Source organism: Bos taurus, chromosome 10 (genome assembly GCF_002263795.3).
Source record: "Bos taurus isolate L1 Dominette 01449 registration number 42190680 breed Hereford chromosome 10, ARS-UCD2.0, whole genome shotgun sequence".
NCBI lineage: Eukaryota > Metazoa > Chordata > Mammalia > Artiodactyla > Bovidae > Bos > Bos taurus.
The window spans coordinates 81006795-81024817 of NC_037337.1; the positions used below are offsets into that span (position 1 = coordinate 81006795).

The window sequence follows — 18023 nt, forward strand, 5'->3', positions numbered from 1 at the left end:
TGCTCAGTATACATTTTTATGAACAGCTCATGAACATAAAATGCTGAGAAAGCACTTTGTGCTGCAAGGATTTATTATATTGGCAGGTACCCGCTTATTGTTAGTACTGTATTTCCTGCCTCTCTGTGAAAATCAGATCTTCAGCCCGTGATGCCCTATAAATGAGTCAGTTTACTAGCATGCACGTTAAAGAGTCTATGTTGTATTCTCATTTGGCACTCATTTCCTTAGCTTTTTAAAACCAATGTGTCTCACATGACTGTGCCAGTGTGTGTGTTCCAGTGCTCCTCCAGGTCAGCTGGTCACTATTTAAGGCCTGCTCATATTTCAGCCCTCAGGAACCTGTTTAGGCTGCTGCTTCGGAGTCCACTGCATTTGTTAGCAAAGGCTCATCCCTAGGTTTGAGCCAGACTGGTCAGCTCTTCTCTCGGGGAAGTCAAGGATGTGCCTCTCAGACGCTTTTGCCGCAGTGCCACGTTGTTCCTGGTGCCGTGCTGGGTGTGAGTGTGGCCCTGTTTTCCTCTGTTGCAGGTGAATTCCGAAGGCAAAGCCAGTCCTTTGTCACTCCTTCAGATGGCCTCTCCAAGTGGCTTCTGTGTCTTGGTTCGCTTGCCCAAGCTGATCTGTGGAGGAAAAACACTACCAAAAACATTATTGGACATTTTGGCAGACGGCACAATTTTAAAAGTCGGAGTAGGGTGTTCAGAAGACGCCAGCAAGCTTCTGCAGGATTATGGCCTCGTCGTGAAGGGATGCCTGGACCTCCGCTACCTGGCCATGAGGCAGAGGTGTGGTTTGTATGAACACTTGGCTTCCTGTAGCTGTGGGGCGAATATTTTAGCAAAACTTGTAGGTCACTAAGACTCAATAACGAAGCCTCTAAAATTCTTTAGAAGCTTAGAGGCATCCGAGATGCCTATTGAATTTGTGAGGAAATACTCCACCTTCTGGTAAAACTTTAGCTACCTAGAACTGGTCTTTTTAGTGAAACATTAATAAGGTGTCTCTATAAGCTACAGGTTGTAAACTGATGAGCTCCTTGGGCAAATTAGAGTTGCAGATTTTTTTTTTTTTTTGCCTGTATGATATTTGGGGGAATTTTAGTATAAGTCCAGAAGATTTAATGTAAAAATCTGTATTTCTAGCTTCTCTTGGGTGATTTGACTACATGAAGTCAGTTCTGGGTGGTAACAGTTGGCGGGCAGCACTGTCCTCTTTAGATGAGCGTGTTTTCTTCAATTTGCCAGAGTCCCCACCTCTCCTGCTGTAACCCCTGACTCATCCTGATAAACATTTGAACGTACAAACCATGCTTTAGGCCAAAAATAATGAAACCTAATGCTGCACCGAGAGGAAGAGATTGTCCTTTCCCTTGGCATTTTATTATTAGGGAAATTCTACCTTCTTTTAAAGGTATATTTTCATGTATATTTGTGGTCCACATTTTAATAGTGTGAACTGAAACAGCCTTTATCCCTGACTTTCTCCATGGCACTGATACTAAAAGTTTGGAGGATTTGATAAATCAAGAGAAAGCCTGATTAAAATCTATGTTTATCATAATTTTTTTAGTATTAAATGAAATTCTATTTTGGCTTAGTAATTTGGCTTAGTAAGTAAAACTCATAAAGTGTCAATTTTTTCTAATAATATATTAAAATATTTACTGTATAATTTTTTTTAGCTCTGTAAAAGTATTTGGAGTTTACCAGCAAAAGCTGCTTTTCATCAGGCCTTCCTCCCCCTGGCACTGGCTCCCCAGAGGTGCCTGTCGTGGTCCGGGTGTGGGCTGGAAAAGAATTTTTCCAAACATGAGACAGAATGAGAGGGAAATTAAGTTTATTAGAGTGGGAGACGCTGTTAACGGACCAGCTCAAGGGAACCGAAGTTGATTGGGGATCCTTAGTCCACTTTTATACCCAGGGTACAAGGAGTGGGATAGGGGTCTTGCGGGTCATTTGCTGATTGGATGAGGTACGTATACTGGGTGGGGGGAAGATTAAGGCAAATACCTCCTCCCTATGGGGTAGGAGGGGAGACAGGTTATACTGCTCCATTAATAGTTACCTCATGGGGGAGGGAAAGGCAATAAGGGTCTGATTTTTCCATTCCTGCTTTCCAAGACCCTCCTTGGTTTTATCTGCTCTTTTGTCCTTGGGTCACCATAGTGTCCACAGTTACTGCTATTAGAGGACGTGTGTATAGTGGCCAGGAATTGACTCTGGAGCGGACTATGTGGGTGGGAGTCCCCATCTTCCTCTTACCAGCTGTGTTACCTTTGGCAAGTTCCTGAGCCTCACTGTTCCTCAGTTCCCTTGTCTGTAAAAAGTAGAAATAACAATATTCCCATCTCATAGGATTGGTGTGAGGATTGAACGGGTTAAACTATGTAAAGAATTTAGAAATAGTGTTTGACATATAGTCAGAGTGCTGTGTAAATTTCAGTCATCATCCTTATCATTACTACCACCCTCAGCACTATGATCATTCAATTGGTTTGTCCTTCCAGATCACTTTCTATCCAGTTACAGTCCTCTTTATGAGTATATGGGCTTCCCTGATGGCTCAGCGGTAAAGGATCTGTCTGCAATGCAGAAGACGTGGGTTCAATCCCTGGGTCAGGAAGATCCCCCTGGAGAAGGAAATGGCAACCCACTCCAGTATTCTTGCCTGAAAAATCCCGTGGACAAAGGAGCCTGGAGAGCTACAGTCCATGGGGTTGCAAAAGAGTCAGACACGACTTAGCAACTGAGCACACACCCATGCATTGTAAGTATATAGAAGTTATAAGTACCCTTACTTACACGGCTAAATGCAGAATGGCCAAGTGTCAAAATAAAAATTTGGCCAAAGTGGAATATTACTGTAAACTTCTCTAGATATAAGAATGAAGCATTCAGCTTTTTAATTTTTAATGAAATCTTACAAAATTTTAAACATTCTTTATTATTGAATACTTTAGTAGTAAAATATAAAAATTTTGACATTATAGTAGAAGAAATTTGACATTATACTTAACACTTTTAGCTATAGGTTGTCCCTGATGTCGGCTGTAAGAGGTTGATACTTTCATTTGACTTTGGAAAAGAACAAAAATTTTCTTGGTAATGCTGTTCTCTTTTCTTCATGCTCTTTGCTGCTGCTGCTAAGTCGCTTCAGTCATGTCCGACTCTGTGCAGAAGATAATTCTTTATTGAGACTGTTGTGTATGATTCTGGAATCTTTCCTAGTGAAACTTTGAAGTGGCAAAGATGGCCTCTTGTTTTCAAGTCATCCTCAAAAAATGTGAAGCTTGCCCAAATATGACATTTGAAAAAAGATTAATGACCTAAATGGAATTGAATTAATAAAAACCAAGTGCTGTCTTTCAATGAGGGTAATGATTTCAAAAATTACAAAATACCAAGGCTTGATAAATTGGATAGATAATAAAAAGATTGAAATAAGGATTTTCCTGGTGGTTCAGTGGCAAGAATCTCCCTGCCAATACAGGGAACCCAGGTTCAGTCCCTGGTCCTGGAAGATCCCATGTGCCACAGAGCGACTAAGCCTGTACCTCACAACTGCTGAAGTCCACTTGCATAGAGCCTGTGCTCCGCAACAAGAGAAGCCACTGCAGTGAGGAGCCTGCACACTGATGCTAGAGAGCAGCCCCTGCCCGCAGCAACTAGAGAAAGCCCATGCTCAGCAACCGAGATCCAGTGCAGCCAGAAATAAAATTTAAAAAAATAAATAAAATGAAAAAGGATAAAGTAAGTATTTACTGTCATGGAAGGAGGTCCCCAGTGCATTAAGTGATTGAGCAAGTTTCAGAACAACACCGAGCAAATCTAAAAAACTGTATCTGCTCTTCCATCTAGCCACCTCTTTGCTTGTTTATCTGTAGAATGTGTCTGGAAGGGCCACAGCATAACTCATAAGGGTCATTATCCTTGAGGCGCGGAAGTGCGGGGGTGGAGGACTTTTACTTTTCACCGATTACTCTTCTCTGTTGTCTGTATTTTTAACGATAAGCATTCATTTCTTTTATAGTTACTATTATAAAGGAAAACATGAAAAGATTTTAAAGAGAAAGTAGTTTGTCTACCTCAAAGTCTTCATTTCCGTGAATTGAACCGTGACCTTATATATTTTACTTAAGTATATCTGGATCTTTTTAAACTTTTTAGTCAGTGCTGCTGTTAGGGGGTGATGAAATCCATCAAGTTACTGCTTGTTTTTGTAAGGAAAGACTTCCTTTTCTTTATCATTATAATGATTTCATTTTTCAGAGTAACCGAGGGAGTCCTGTATATTTTAACACTGACGGGAACCTCATCTCCTAGCTTCCTCTAAAACTTCTAAGCTCTCACCTGGTAACCAGGAAGTCAGCTCCACTTGTGTAGACTGATTTGTTCTTTTTATTTTTGGACTGATATATTCTTAATTTTACATTAACCTTTATTTGAACTCTCCGATCTTTGGCTAAATTAATTTTTTTTCACCTCCCTGCAGCTATTTTAATCAGAAAGTGTTAAAAGAGTAGAAGATTATTTTATTTTATGGTATCTTCACTCCCTCAGTGAAGGATCATATTTTTCAAATTTGAAAAATAATGCACAAACACTAGCCAATTCAAATATAAAAAATGTAAGGATTTCTGATCACCCCAAACCCTACACCTAGAGATAGCATCACTAACATTTGACTAATATCTTTCTACTTAACTCTTTGTGCTTCTTCTCTCTCACATACCTAGAGTCACATACACACATTTATTGTGTACTGTATATATATTAATACAAAGAGTTCATAACATATGTTTTCTTTCATAATCTCTTTTTACTTCGCTAATATGTCATGGACGTCTTTTCACATCAATATAGATCCACATCCTTATTTTTAACAGCTATATGGAATTTAATTGCATGGATATTTAATTAGTCTTCTATTGAGGGTGTTAGATTGTTTCCAGTTCTTTGCTACTATAAATAGTGCTGTAATGAAGATTGTTTTATGTACATTTGCCTGAGGATAATTTACTAGAAGTAGAATTATCAAATCACAGAAGATTCCTGTTCAAAATTTTGATAGCTAAAAAAGCCTTGACTATGTGGATCACAGCAAACTGTGGAAAATCCTTAAAGAGATGGGAATACCAGACCACCTTACCTGCCTCCTGAGAAATCTGTATGCAGGTCAAGAAGCAACAGTTAGAACTGGACATGGAGCAACGGGCTGGTTCAAAATTGGGAAAGGAGTCAAGACTGTATATTGTCACCCTGGTTATTTAACTTATATGCAGAGTACATCATGTGAAATGCTGGGCTGGATGAATCACAAGCTGGAATCAAGGTTCCTGGGAGAAATATCAGCAACCTCAGATATGCAGATGAGACCACCCTAACGGCAGAAAGTGAAGAGGAATTTAAGAGCCTCTTGATGAAGGTGAAAGAGGAAAGTGGAAAAGCTGGCTTAAAACTCAGCATTCAAAAAACAAAGATCATGGCATCTGGTTTTATCACTTCATGGCAAATGGATGAGGGGAAAATAGAAAGAGTGACATGCTTTATTTTCTTGAACTCCAGAATCACTGTGGATGGTGGGTGCAGCCATGAAATTAAAAGATTGCCTGCTCCTTGGAAAAATGGGGAAACCTAGACATTCCTAGGTTTATGACAAACCTAGACAGCATATTTGGAGAAGGCAATGGCGCCCCACTCCAGTACTCTTGCCTGGAAAATCCCATGGATGGAGGAGCCTGGTAGGCTGCAGTCCATGGGGTCGCTGAGAGTCGGACACGACTGAGCAACTTCACTTTCACTTTTCACTTTCATGCATTGGAGAAGGAAATGGCAACCCACTCCAGTGTTCTTGCCTGGAGAATCCCAGGGATTGGGGAGCCTGTTGAGCTGCCGTCTGTGGGGTCGCACAGAGTCGGACACGACTGAAGTGACTTAGCAGCAGTAGCAGCAGCAGCAGACAGCATATTGAAAAGCAGAGACATCACTTTGCTGACAAAGATCCGTACTGTCAAACCTATAATTTTTCCAATAGTCATGTACAGCTGGACCATAAAGAAGGCTGAGTGCTGAAGAATTGATGATTTCAAACTATGGTGCTGGAGAAGACTCTTGAGAGTTCCTTGGACAGCAAGGAGATCAAACCAGTTGATCCTAAAGGAAATCAACCCTGAATATTCATTGGCAAGACTGATGCTGAAGGTGAAGCTCCAATACTTAGGCCACTTGATGGGAAGAGCTGACTCACTGGAAAAGACCCTGATGCTGGGAAAGATTGAAGGCAGGAGGAGAAGAAGGTGACAGAGGATGAGATGGTTGGATATGATCACTGACTCAATGCACACGAGTTTGAGCAAACTCTGGGAGATGGTGAAGGATAGGGAAGCCTGGTGTGCTGCAATTCATGGAGTCACAAAGAGTTGGACACGACTTAGCAACTGAACAACAAACAACATTTATTGACAAACTTTTTCATAAAGATTGAACAAATGTTCAGCTCACAAATTTTAGATTAGACTGTAATTCTTCATGTTCCACAATACTAGATTTAGTTATTTTTAAAGATCTTCATAATCTGAGAGAGTTTAAAATTGTATACACTTTTTGTTTTATTTGATGTGGTAAGATTGAGTATCTCATTTGTTTATTGGCCATTTATATGCCTTTTTTTGATTGTCCTATTCTTGTCCTTTGCCCATTTTTGACACTTGATTTTATTTATTTCTTGTAGAAACAATTTGCTCTCTAATGGGCTTAGCCTGAAATCACTCTCTGAGACTGTTTTGAACTTTCCTCTTGACAAGTCCCTTCTGCTTCGCTGCAGCAACTGGGATGCTGAGAATCTTACTGAGGACCAGGTACTTCTCTTATCAGAGTAGTTGAAGAGTGGAAGAGTCATTGCTTGTAAAGTATAATTATTTAAAAAACTCTAAGCCTCAAAATGATATATGTTGGGTGGAAATGCCTTAAAATAGCCTCCTTGATGATACTCAAGATAAATGCTCTATAATAATGTACATGCTGCTTGAATAAAAGGGTAAGACTCCCTGTTCTTTCTTTTTTTTTTTTTTTTTTTGAGCATTTACTATATGCCAGGGATTTCAGAAAAATGTAAAATTTTTATCATGAATAAAAATGCATACTTTAAAAAAACAGTGTTATAAGACTTATTATAAGGAACAGCAAGTAGTTCTCCTGCCTTCCTCCCCCATTCTTAATTGTTCTTCCTTCTTTTCAGAGGCAACCAATTTCATTTTTTTCTGATAATTATCATTATATTTTAAAATTGCATGCATATATTACTCTTTCCTTTTCTACATATTATTTTCTCACTTCTTGCTGTGGAAATCGTGATTTAGTGCTCTTGCAATTCCTGTATCCCCAGATACTTATTCCCTCCCCCATGCTCCCAATAGAGGTAAATCGTCATTTTTATCAGATTAATATCTACTTATATTGATATTATTTATAGCTGCTCCACATAGTCAGTTGCAGTTAAGTATTTTTCTTATACAACTCTTTGATTTCCCAGGAGTAGTAATTCATATTTTCATTTGCTTAGTTTTCTGTATACCTGTTAACTATGTCTACTCCAGACTCTCCTCTGCTGGTTCAGACACAGTCAGGTAACTTAGTCATTTAAGTTTCCCTTGGAGCTAGCCCTCGAGGAGTCCTTGGTCTTCCTGTTGCTTTCAGGACCGGTTGCTCTGTAGCCCTGCCTGCCAGACTCTCATCCTGTTTGTGTTTACCGTCAGAGTGGGAATTCTCATCACCTCTCTGCTATAGCAGGTCCTCTGTTTTACAGATCTTGTCTTTTTACTTTCTTGTCCTGGTGGAGTACATTGAAAATAGCTTCCTGAGAAAAGGAGAATGAGAGGTTAATTTATGACGCCCTGCACATCTGAAAAGATACTTGTTTCCTCTCTGTTAACTGATGCTTTGGCTGAGGATAGCATTTTAGGGTGGAAATCATTTTCCTTCAGAACTTAGAAGACAGTGTTTCTTGTAGCTTCCAGTGTTGATGTTGAGTATGTGACTTGTTTTTCTTTCTGGAAAATCTTCTTTATTCTTAGTTTTTAAATTCATGATGATATACATTAGTGTGAGACATTTTCCCCTATAGTCTTAGAATTCAGTGGACCCTTTCGATCTGGAAGCTTATGTCTTTCAGTTCAGGGAATCATTCTCATAACATTTCTTAGGAAATTTCCCTTTCTTTTGTTTCTAGAATTCATATTGTATATATATTGGATCCCTTGAATTAATCTTCTTATTGTCTTAGTAAAATGTTTTCTCTTTGATTTTCCATCTCTATATTTTTTGTTTTATCTTCTGGGAAATTTCAAGTTTATCTTTCAATATGTCACTCAAATTTTTAATTATCCCTATTGTTATAAGAGCTTCTGGTCTTCTCTGAATATTCACCTTTAAAATAACTTTTCATTTTTGTTTGATAATATCTTCTATTATCTTAGAGTATTGAAGGTTCTGAAGTTTTTTTTTTTCCTTCCTGAATTGCGTCCTTTTCCTCTGAATTTCTAATTTTAAATGTTTGATTTGGTCTTTGACTTTCATGTTAAAGATTTTTTTTGAAATGTTTAGATCCTTGCGTATCCATTTTTATTTATGAAGGAGACATTAAAGCACCAATTGAATCTACTGGCCAATTGAATCAAGTGCCAATTGATGAATGAATAATAAAATACAGTATATCCATACAGTAGAATATTATTCAACAGTTAAAAGGGTACATGCTACAACATGGATGAGTCTTGAAAACATTATGCTAAAAAGTGAAAGAAGCCAGTTACATAAGATCACATGTTGTATGAGTTCATTTATATGAAGTGTTCAGAGCAGGCAGACCTGTAGAGACAGAAAACAAATTTGTGGTTGCTTAGGACTGGAACAAGTAGGGGATGACTGCTAAAGGATATAAGAATTTTTATTGGGCTGATGAAAATGTTCGAAAATTGATATGATGAAGGTTGCACAATTCTGTAAATATACGAAAAATCCTGAGTCATGCAGCATCTCTAAAAGACATATTTGGGACAGTTGGAGACATTAGAATGCAACCGTGTATTATTGTATTTTGTCAGTGTTATAGTTCTTGGGTGTGACAGTGGTGTGCTTATGTAGGAGAATGTCCTTGTTCTTAGAAGATATGCACTAAAGTATTTAAGGATGAAGTATCATAGTAGCTGCAACTTAATATGGAAATGTGTTCAGCCAGAAGAGAAGTATTTGGTGTATGTGTATAAAGAGAGAAAGCACATGTTGGCAGCTGTGAATGTTAGTTGCCATTCTTTTCTGTAGGTTTGAAACTTTCAAAATAAAACACTGGGGAGAAAAGGTTAATTGCCACCAAATTTGAAACCAGATTTGTGATCCATATTGTTATGAAAATTCAGAATTTCCAGAGACTCTTATTCATTCAAAATGTTTATTTTTTTTTAAAATTATAACCATAATGACATTTAAAGAAATGGAATGAGAGCACAGCACATATAACCAAATTTTTTTGACTAGTGGGTTTTATTATCAGTAACTATAAATTATAATCAAATGTCAGTAACTGTAAGACTTTTCTCTCAGGCCACTCAGTTTTTCCAGACATGAATCTTCTAGTCTTCTACCCAAGAAGTATAAGCCCACAGCCTATATTCTGGTAGCTGAGTGGAAGAGGTGGTGCTGGTTATCTCATTATTTAATATGTAGATTTTCCCATAATCCCTCTTTTGCCTGATGACACTTTGCCCCCAACCTCTGCCACCCCTGATATTACTAGGTCCAGATCCTCTGTGATTTAGCCACTATATAACGTACACCTGTCAAAACCCAAACTCTGTACACTGAGTAAAACAAAGCAGTAATATGAGTTGATTGCAGTAACTCATGGGACCTGGTACTTCATTTTTTTTTGATTGCTAACTAATACTTCATTGTATGGATAGACCACATTTTGTTTATTTGTTCATCATTTGGTAGAGTTTTGAGTTGCTTTCCTTTTTCTAGGCTGTTATGAATAATGCCACTCTGAATATCTGTGTATAAGTTTTTATGTGGACATACATCTTCAGTTCTCTTGGGTAAATAACCTACAATGGAATTGCTGAGTCATATGATAACTTTATGTTTAACTGTTTGAGGAATTGCCAAACTATTTTCCAAAGTAACGGTATCATTTTATAGTCCCACCAGCAATATATGAGGGTTCCAATTTTCCATATTGTGTTTGGTTTGGTTTCAATTTATATTTCCCTAGTGACCAATGATGCTGAGCATCTTTCATGTGCTTATTGGCTAATGTTATATCTTCTTTGGAGAAATGTCTATTCAGATCCTTTGCTTACATTTTAATTGTGTCGTTTGTTTTTAAATTGTTGAGTTTTAACAGATCAATGTGTGTGTATGCATACATATTCTTTATATATTCTGGATGCTAATCTCTTATCAGATATATAGTTTATAAATACTTTCTCCCATTTTCTGCAAATTTTCCTTTCACTTACTTGATGGGATCATCTGAAGCATGAAAGTTTTCATTTCGATGAGGTCCAGTTATCCATTTTTTCTTTTATTCCTGATGCCTTTGCTGTCATATCTAAGAAATTGTTGCCTGACCTAAAGTCATGAACACTTACTCTTATGTTTTCTTTGAAGAATCATATGTTTTAGCTCTTACACCTAGGTTCATAATTCATTTTGAGTTAATTTTTGTGTGATGTCTGAAGTAGGAGTCCAAATTTATCCTTTTGCATGTAGATACCCAGCTATTCCAGCACCATTTGTGCTGGAATTTCAATTTTCAATTTTCAATGCACCATTGAAAGTGCATTGGATTCCTTATCATTTGAAAATAATTTGTTAAAAAAGTACTCTGCACTCTTCACATTCCAACACCTTCTTTTCCAAGACTGCTTGCTGACAGATATGTAGATGGTTAAGTCTATGTGGAAAATTTTATCCAAATTTCTTTTTCTAGTATTCTGGGTTTTTTTTTGTTGTTGTTCTAAAAGTACACACAGAAAAAAGATCCATACTAATAGTGTTATCTACCAGGCTTGATTATTAAAGGTGAATTAAAGGAATTTTAATTAAAGTCCTTACATGCTTTGTTCAGTTCAGTTCAGTTCAGTCGCTCAGTCGTGCCTGACTCTTTGCAAGCCCATGAATTGCAGCATGCCAGGCCTCCCTGTCCATCACCAACTCCTGGAGTTCACTCAAACTCACATCCATCGAGTCGGTGATGCCATCCAGCCATCTCATCCTCTGTCGTCCCCTTCTCCTCTTGACCCCAATCCCTCCCAGCATCAGAGTCTTTTCCAATGAGTCAACTCTTTGCATGAGGTGGCCAAAGTACTGGAGTTTCAGCTTTAGCATCATTCCTTCCAAAGAAATCCCAGGGCTGATCTCCTTTAGAATGGACTGGTTGGATCTCCTTGCAGTCCAAGGGACTCTCAAGAGTCTTCTCCAACACCACAGTTCAAAAGCATCAATTCTTCAGTGCTCAGCCTTCTTCACAGTCCAACTCTCACATCCATACATGACCACTGGAAAAACCATAGCCTCGACTAGACGGACCTTTGTTGGCAAAGTAATGTCTCTGCTTTTCAATATGCTATCTAGGTTGGTCATAACTTTTCTTCCAAGGAGTAAGCGTCTTTTCATTTCATGGCTGCAGTCACCATTTGCAGTGATTTTGGAGCCCCCAAAAATAAAGTCTGACACTGTTTCCACTGTTTCCCCATCTATTTGCCATGAAGTGATGGGACCAGATGCCGTGATCTTCTTTTTCTGAATGTTGAGTTTTAAGCCAACTTTTTCACTCTCCACTTTCACTTTCAAGAGGCTTTGTTAGGAAGAGCTATTAATAAAATTAATAGTTTTGACTACTTTTATTTATGACCAGCTTGCCTGTGCCTAGTTGCTTGAGAGAATGACTTACTATTGTTAAATACATAAATTCCAGAGATGGACCCTTGTGACTTTGATCTGAGGTCCATGTTTGAAGCTGTTTTTCTTGTTTTACACATCGTATTGATGTGTACAGCAGTTTGCTTCTGATCAGTAGTCACACAGGCCTCGTAATGAATCTTGGTGTTAGTTTTTCTAGATGATCACCATTTCCGAAGTGAAATTCATGTACTAGCTGTCAGACCTGTGATAAGTACCCTACCCCAAGCTGGAAGAAAATGTGTCCAGCAGGTTTGGGCAGATAGAAGATAGAAAACAGAAGATAGAAGACAGATAGCAGATAGAAGGAAACTTCACTGATTTGTATAGATAGGAATTTCAAGCATGTAGAATAAGTCATTATTTTATCTATGTTACATGAGGGTTCATTATACCATTTGATTTTTTTTGTCTAGTTTTAATTTTCTTTGGAATGAAAAGGTGTTAAGGAGTAGATGGTGCCTGAGTTACTGTGCATCTTGAGTTAGAATCTGGAAGCGGTCTCTTGTCTTTGTGACTGACTTTGAACTTGCTCTCTCTGGTTCGCCTTCTGGATTCTACTGATCTCTGACTTTTCTCTTCAGGTAATTTATGCTGCCAGGGATGCCCAGATTTCAGTGGCTCTCTTTCTCCATCTTCTTGGATACCCTTTCTCTAGGAATTCGACTCTAGAAGAAAACGATGACCACATTGTCTGGAGAAAAATCTTAGAGAAATGTCAGGATGTGGTAGATATCCCATTCCGAAGTAAAGGGCTTAGCCGATCAGGAGAAGAGGTTAATGGGGAAGCAACAGAATCTCAGCAGAAGACAAGAAATAAGAAGTCGAAAGCTGATGGAATGATGCCAGGCAACCAGCAAGGGAGAGACCCCAGAAAACATAAAAGAAAGCCCCTGGGAGTGGGCTATTCTGCCAGGTAACTGAGTTTTTCTGTGTCTGGTAGGTTTAGTTCCCCGGCCTGCAGCAAAAGGCATGATGCTTTACCCTGGGTCTGGGAAGAAGGCTCTCCAAGGATTTTTATTTTTCCTTTCCTTCAGGGACATTTGGAGCTAGCCTTTATTTGTGTACTTTTCCCTTTTATTTACCCTTCTACTGTTTTATTTTGAGCAGTGGAAATGAGGAGTGTTTAGCCTAGCTTCGTCACTGACCTCGATACAACCTTAGATCTGTATTCTATTATAGATGAAAAAAGTGAAAGTGTGGTCACTCAGTTGTGAACACTATGGACTGTGGCCCTCCAGGCCCCTCTGTCCATGGGATTCTTCAGGCAAGAATACTGAAGTGGGTTGCCATTCTCTTCTCCAGGGGATCTTCCTGACCCAGGGATTGAACCTGGATCCTCTGCATTGCAGGCAGATTCTTTACCATCTGAGCCACCAGGGGGTATAATTATTATTCCTTGCTTGCTTCAGGAGAGCAAAGTAACATGAAGTGCCTCAGACTTTTCAGGAGAAATGCATCATCTGATTTCTTACTCATTTGGTATTTGGTTATTTAGAATGGTATCCAGACCCTAAACTTATGTTATTCTCTAGTCAATGAGAATTTTCCTGTACAGGAAATTTTTATGTCTCTATTGCAGAATGATGACTAATAAATACTTTGGAGTGGAAGTTTGGTTCCTCTAAGCAAAATGCCTTTAGGAATTAGATGATTAGAGTGAGGCGAGTATTGCGTATGGGCCAGAAATAAATCCACAAGGCATTCATCATTTTAGCTTGAATTTTAATTGACTTGGTTTAATCAAGGGATTACAGGGAAGTTTCTTCATGTTCTGTTCCTGCTTGCTTTGATGGTAGAACCATGTAAACACTAATTTCCCAATCTATAAATATAAAAACTAATGGTATAAACTAATTCACTTTAATTTCTCTTTCCTAGCCCATTGTTGATGGAGGAATAAACATGGTTTCTCACCATTTTTTTTTCCCCCCATAAATGTAACGTATGACCCTATGAATGGCTTGGGTCACTCAGAATATAGGAAGGTAGCTGATACCTTGATCAATAGTTTGCTCCAAATTTTAGATTTCTCTCTCCCTTCCCCCCAGAAAATCACCTCTGTACGATAACTGCTTTCTCCACGCTCCAGATGGACAGCCCCTCTGCACTTGTGATCGAAGAAAAGCTCAGTGGTACCTGGACAAAGGCATCGGAGGTTTGAGATTCAGCCGTCATATTTGATTTATAATTGGGAGCATGTGGGTACTGACTGGAGTGGGGCTGAGATAAGGGAGGGGGTTGTGATGCATAGAAGGCAGAGAGCCCTAGAGACACGTGGGATGGAGCTGTTCAAAGCCCAGAAATAGTGATCTCTGCCCAGAATACAGCAGAGAACCACTGAGGTGGTGCTTCTTCTGGGGGAGAGGTGGGCGGGCAGTCATGCTCTAACGCTGCCTCTTTCCTCTAAGAGCTGGTGAGCGAAGAACCTTTTGTGGTCAAGCTGCAGTTTGAACCTGCGGGCAGACCAGAATCCCCGGGAGACTACTACTTGATGGTTAAAGAGAATCTGTGTGTGGTGTGTGGCAAGAAAGACTCGTACATTCGGTAAGTGTCCAGCAGGGTGGGGCTGCCCTCTTGTCTGCCTCTGATGGAAGTAGCCCTTCAAGCCACATGCAGGGCCCTCGGCGGGCTTGGTTGAGGCTGCCCCTTTGGCTTAGAGACTTGTCCCCAGGGGGCATCTCAGTGTCCCCGAGAGCTTCGACACTCTGCCTGGCCTTGCTGTAGTGGTGCCTGCCACGACCCCCTGCCCCCCACCAGAGCCAGTTTTTGGTTTTCAGAATGAAACACGCTTGTCAAAACAGTTTGTCATGAAGAGAGTCGTGCCCTTTTGCTCATGAAGGAACGGAGACCAGTTCCTTCAGAAGCTGCCTCTCTGTGTCCTTGCGATCCTCCCCTGAGTGGCTCACAGGCTTTGTGACCCTGCGTACATCAGTATCCAGGTGACCTGAAGGCACCCTCTGGAATAGTCTGAGATTATTCTGCGTCAAGGTCCCCAGGCAATGAAGGTGACGTTACCACTGGGCCCGGGTACGCAGACACCTGGGCTTTCTCCCTGGCTACTGAGGAGTGGTAACTCACTTGGCTCCTATCTCTCCTTGCAAAGTGAGACAAACAGTTGTGGTGGCCAGGAGTTTTCCCTGAGAGCTTAGTTTTCCTTAGAAGACAGTGATGGACTTCGATGAATAACCAGGGAAATAATTTGAGGGTAAAGGATTCTTCAGATGAAGGACACGGGCTCTTACAGGTCACCAGGCTTCCAAAATTTCGGGAGTAGTGGTTACCTGCTGCGTGCTTTGAGAGAGTTATTTTCCAGATGTTAAAGGCCATTAGAATTTCTTTTCATTTCTCAGATACTTTTCCGTTGGGGAGCACAGCCTTCCCAGAGGTGGCTCTTAGCCTCGTCCTACCCCTGGCTTGCCAGAGGAGTTGGGGAGCCGGTGGTCTGCGCTCACTTCAAGGAGAGGGGGACCCAAGGGCCGTAGGCAGGTGGGTGGAGACTGGAATAGGTAGTCGGGCCTTTACGTCATGGCTGTTGGGTTGCGGGGCCCCAGCTCCTCAGTCGTGTTTAGGCCCAGATCAGAATCCCAGTGGGGCACCTGCCGACTCCGTGCTCCGTCTGTGTTGTCGGCTAATGCGCGCTGCCTTGTGCCGGCTCCCTTAGGAAGAACGTGATCCCGCACGAGTACCGGAAGCACTTCCCCATCGAGATGAAGGACCATAACTCCCACGATGTGCTGCTGCTCTGCACCTCCTGCCACGCCATCTCCAACTACTACGACATCCACCTGAAGCAGCAGCTGGCCAGGGAGTTCCAGGCCCCCATTGGCTCCGAGGAGGGCTTGCGCCTGCTGGAGGATCCTGAGCGCCGGCAGGTGCGTTCGGGGGCCAGGGCCCTGCTCAACGCCGAGAGCCTGCCTGCGCACCGGAAGGAGGAGCTGCTGCAGGGGCTGCGAGAGTTTTACCGCACAGACAGGGTCACGGAGGAGATGCTTCAGGAGGCAGCCAGCCTGGAGACCAGGTATGATCTGCGGTCCTGCTCAGAGGGGAGTGAGGACTGGTCTAGAGTCTTTACGCCAGCTGCTTGGTTTGAGTGCCTTTACGGCAGAAGCAGGTACCCTGCGGCAGCCTTGGGCTCACCCCACTAAGTCTGTGTGGCTCAAGATAACCAAGCACCTAGGACAGAGCAATCTGTTTGCTGATTAACTTTCTAGAGGAGACTTGCCTTCTGTCCTTGACCTTTTAAGATCATATCCATATGTCCAGCCATTTTCATAATGAGCAGGAGAGTTCAAAGGCACTGGAGTTGAACCTTATGCATTCTCTGCAGAAGGAAATCTTCTGGTCAGCACATAAGAGGAAAATCAGAGTCAAGAAATACCCCTCCAGTCTCTGGAGTCGCCTGTGAAGTACAGTGTGTGTGGTTTTGCATCTTTTCCCATATCCAGGTCGGTGGGAATTGAGACACAGCGGTTCATGTTTCCTGTCTCTAACCTGCCCTCCAGGGTATTGGCCTGCTGAATGGCATGTTGGCCAGGATTGCTGTTAGTATTTAAATTACTTTTTATGTTTTTACTTCCTTGCTTGCTTTCTCTTTCCCCCTGAGTACCTAGTCGAATTCATTGAATTCATATCATTTAATTCAGTGTCCCTAGATGAGAGGCATTTTATAGTCCTGAGAAATGAATGGCAACATGGCCCAGATGATAAAAACTCTGGGCTGCCTATTATAGTTTGCTTCCCAACTTGTCAGTTCTTTCCAGGGATTGAAGTAATTGATAAGTTCACAAGTCCTGATAGTCCTGCTGGTTGCCTATAGTGTTTTGTTATTTTTTAAAAATACCCCCATAAACTTAATTATAGCAACAAATATTTATTGAACAAATTTTTATAGATATGCTAATCTATTTAGCCCAGTTAATAAACTTTATATTAATTGCCTTAATTATTTCTTATAACAACCCTGTGAGGTAGGATTTAGATTTCTTATTGGTTTCTGCTAACATTGTATCCTGTATTTTTTTAAATCTTTCAAGATTTAAAAATTATTCTTAAGACTATTTTCCAAACTTTATTTTAGATACCTCAAAATTAAGGTTAAGATTATATTACAAATTAAGGAGACAGGCTCCTTTAACCAGTTCCCAAATGTATTTCCTAAAACAGCTACATTTCCCCTTTTGGTGACCAGCCTATCTAGTAAATTCATCTTGCTGCCTTGGATGGGAGGGTGCTGGGCTTGGATGTCTAGGACCAAGAAGAACAGCTGTTTGAGGGAAGTTAGGCAAGTTAATGGTATGCTTGTGAGCTAAATAAGAAAATGCCCCACAAATACCTGGAGGGCACGAACAGGCTTGATGGGGAGGATTGAGAGTGGGGTGTAGACGCAGGGAGAAGAACTGAATCCCAGACAGAGAAAGCCTTTCATTCACAGGAGCTGGTGGCACTGTTCACAAGGCATCTTAGTGAGAAAGGAAGCAGGGCTTCATCTTCTCATTAAACAGCACGAGCTGTGCAACTGAGCAACCACGGTAGCATTTCGTTGTGACCAAAACACGTCTTGTGGATGTGGTTTGGCATTTCTTTGTATGAGAATGAAGGCACCAAAGAAATATGTCGCCTTTATTTTACATTCAAGTATTACACTGTGATGAAAACCCGGAACATGTGGGCTGATTGAAGAGCTCATATAAAGACTAAGTATCGATCAGAATGAGTAGCTTAAAAGAAGGGCGAGGGACTTCCGTGGTGGTCCAGTGGCTAAGACTCTGCGCTCCCAGTGCAGGGGGCCCAGGTTCTATCCCTGGATCTGATAGAACTAGATCTGAACCCGAGTCTCCTGCATTGCAGATGGATCCTTCACCATCTAAGCTGCCAGGGAAGCCCTAGATCCCACAGGCCGAAGCTAAAGATTCCACACACTGCAATAAGATTGATGATCCTCCGTGCTGCAACTAAGACTCAGTGCAGTCAAATAAATAAATATTAAAAAAAAAAAAAGAAGGGTGAGCCGATAGGAAGGAAACCCTTGAGTAAGTGAAAGACCTCTGTTCTCCACCCGTC

At 40.8% G+C, this 18023-nt stretch overlaps 1 protein-coding gene across 3 annotated transcripts in view; it reads left to right on the forward strand.

Moving 5' to 3' along the window:
* Positions 1-18023, forward strand: part of EXD2 (exonuclease 3'-5' domain containing 2) — a 67052-nt gene that overhangs the window by 34237 nt on the left and 14792 nt on the right. For all 3 annotated transcript variants that reach the window (XM_059890905.1, XM_024998099.2, XM_002690983.6), the window contains 6 exons: positions 532-788; positions 6733-6859; positions 12545-12876; positions 14012-14118; positions 14372-14507; positions 15625-15981. In XM_059890905.1, coding sequence (XP_059746888.1) covers positions 532-788; positions 6733-6859; positions 12545-12876; positions 14012-14118; positions 14372-14507; positions 15625-15981 — 1316 coding nt within the window. The remainder of the gene's footprint in view (positions 1-531; positions 789-6732; positions 6860-12544; positions 12877-14011; positions 14119-14371; positions 14508-15624; positions 15982-18023) is intronic.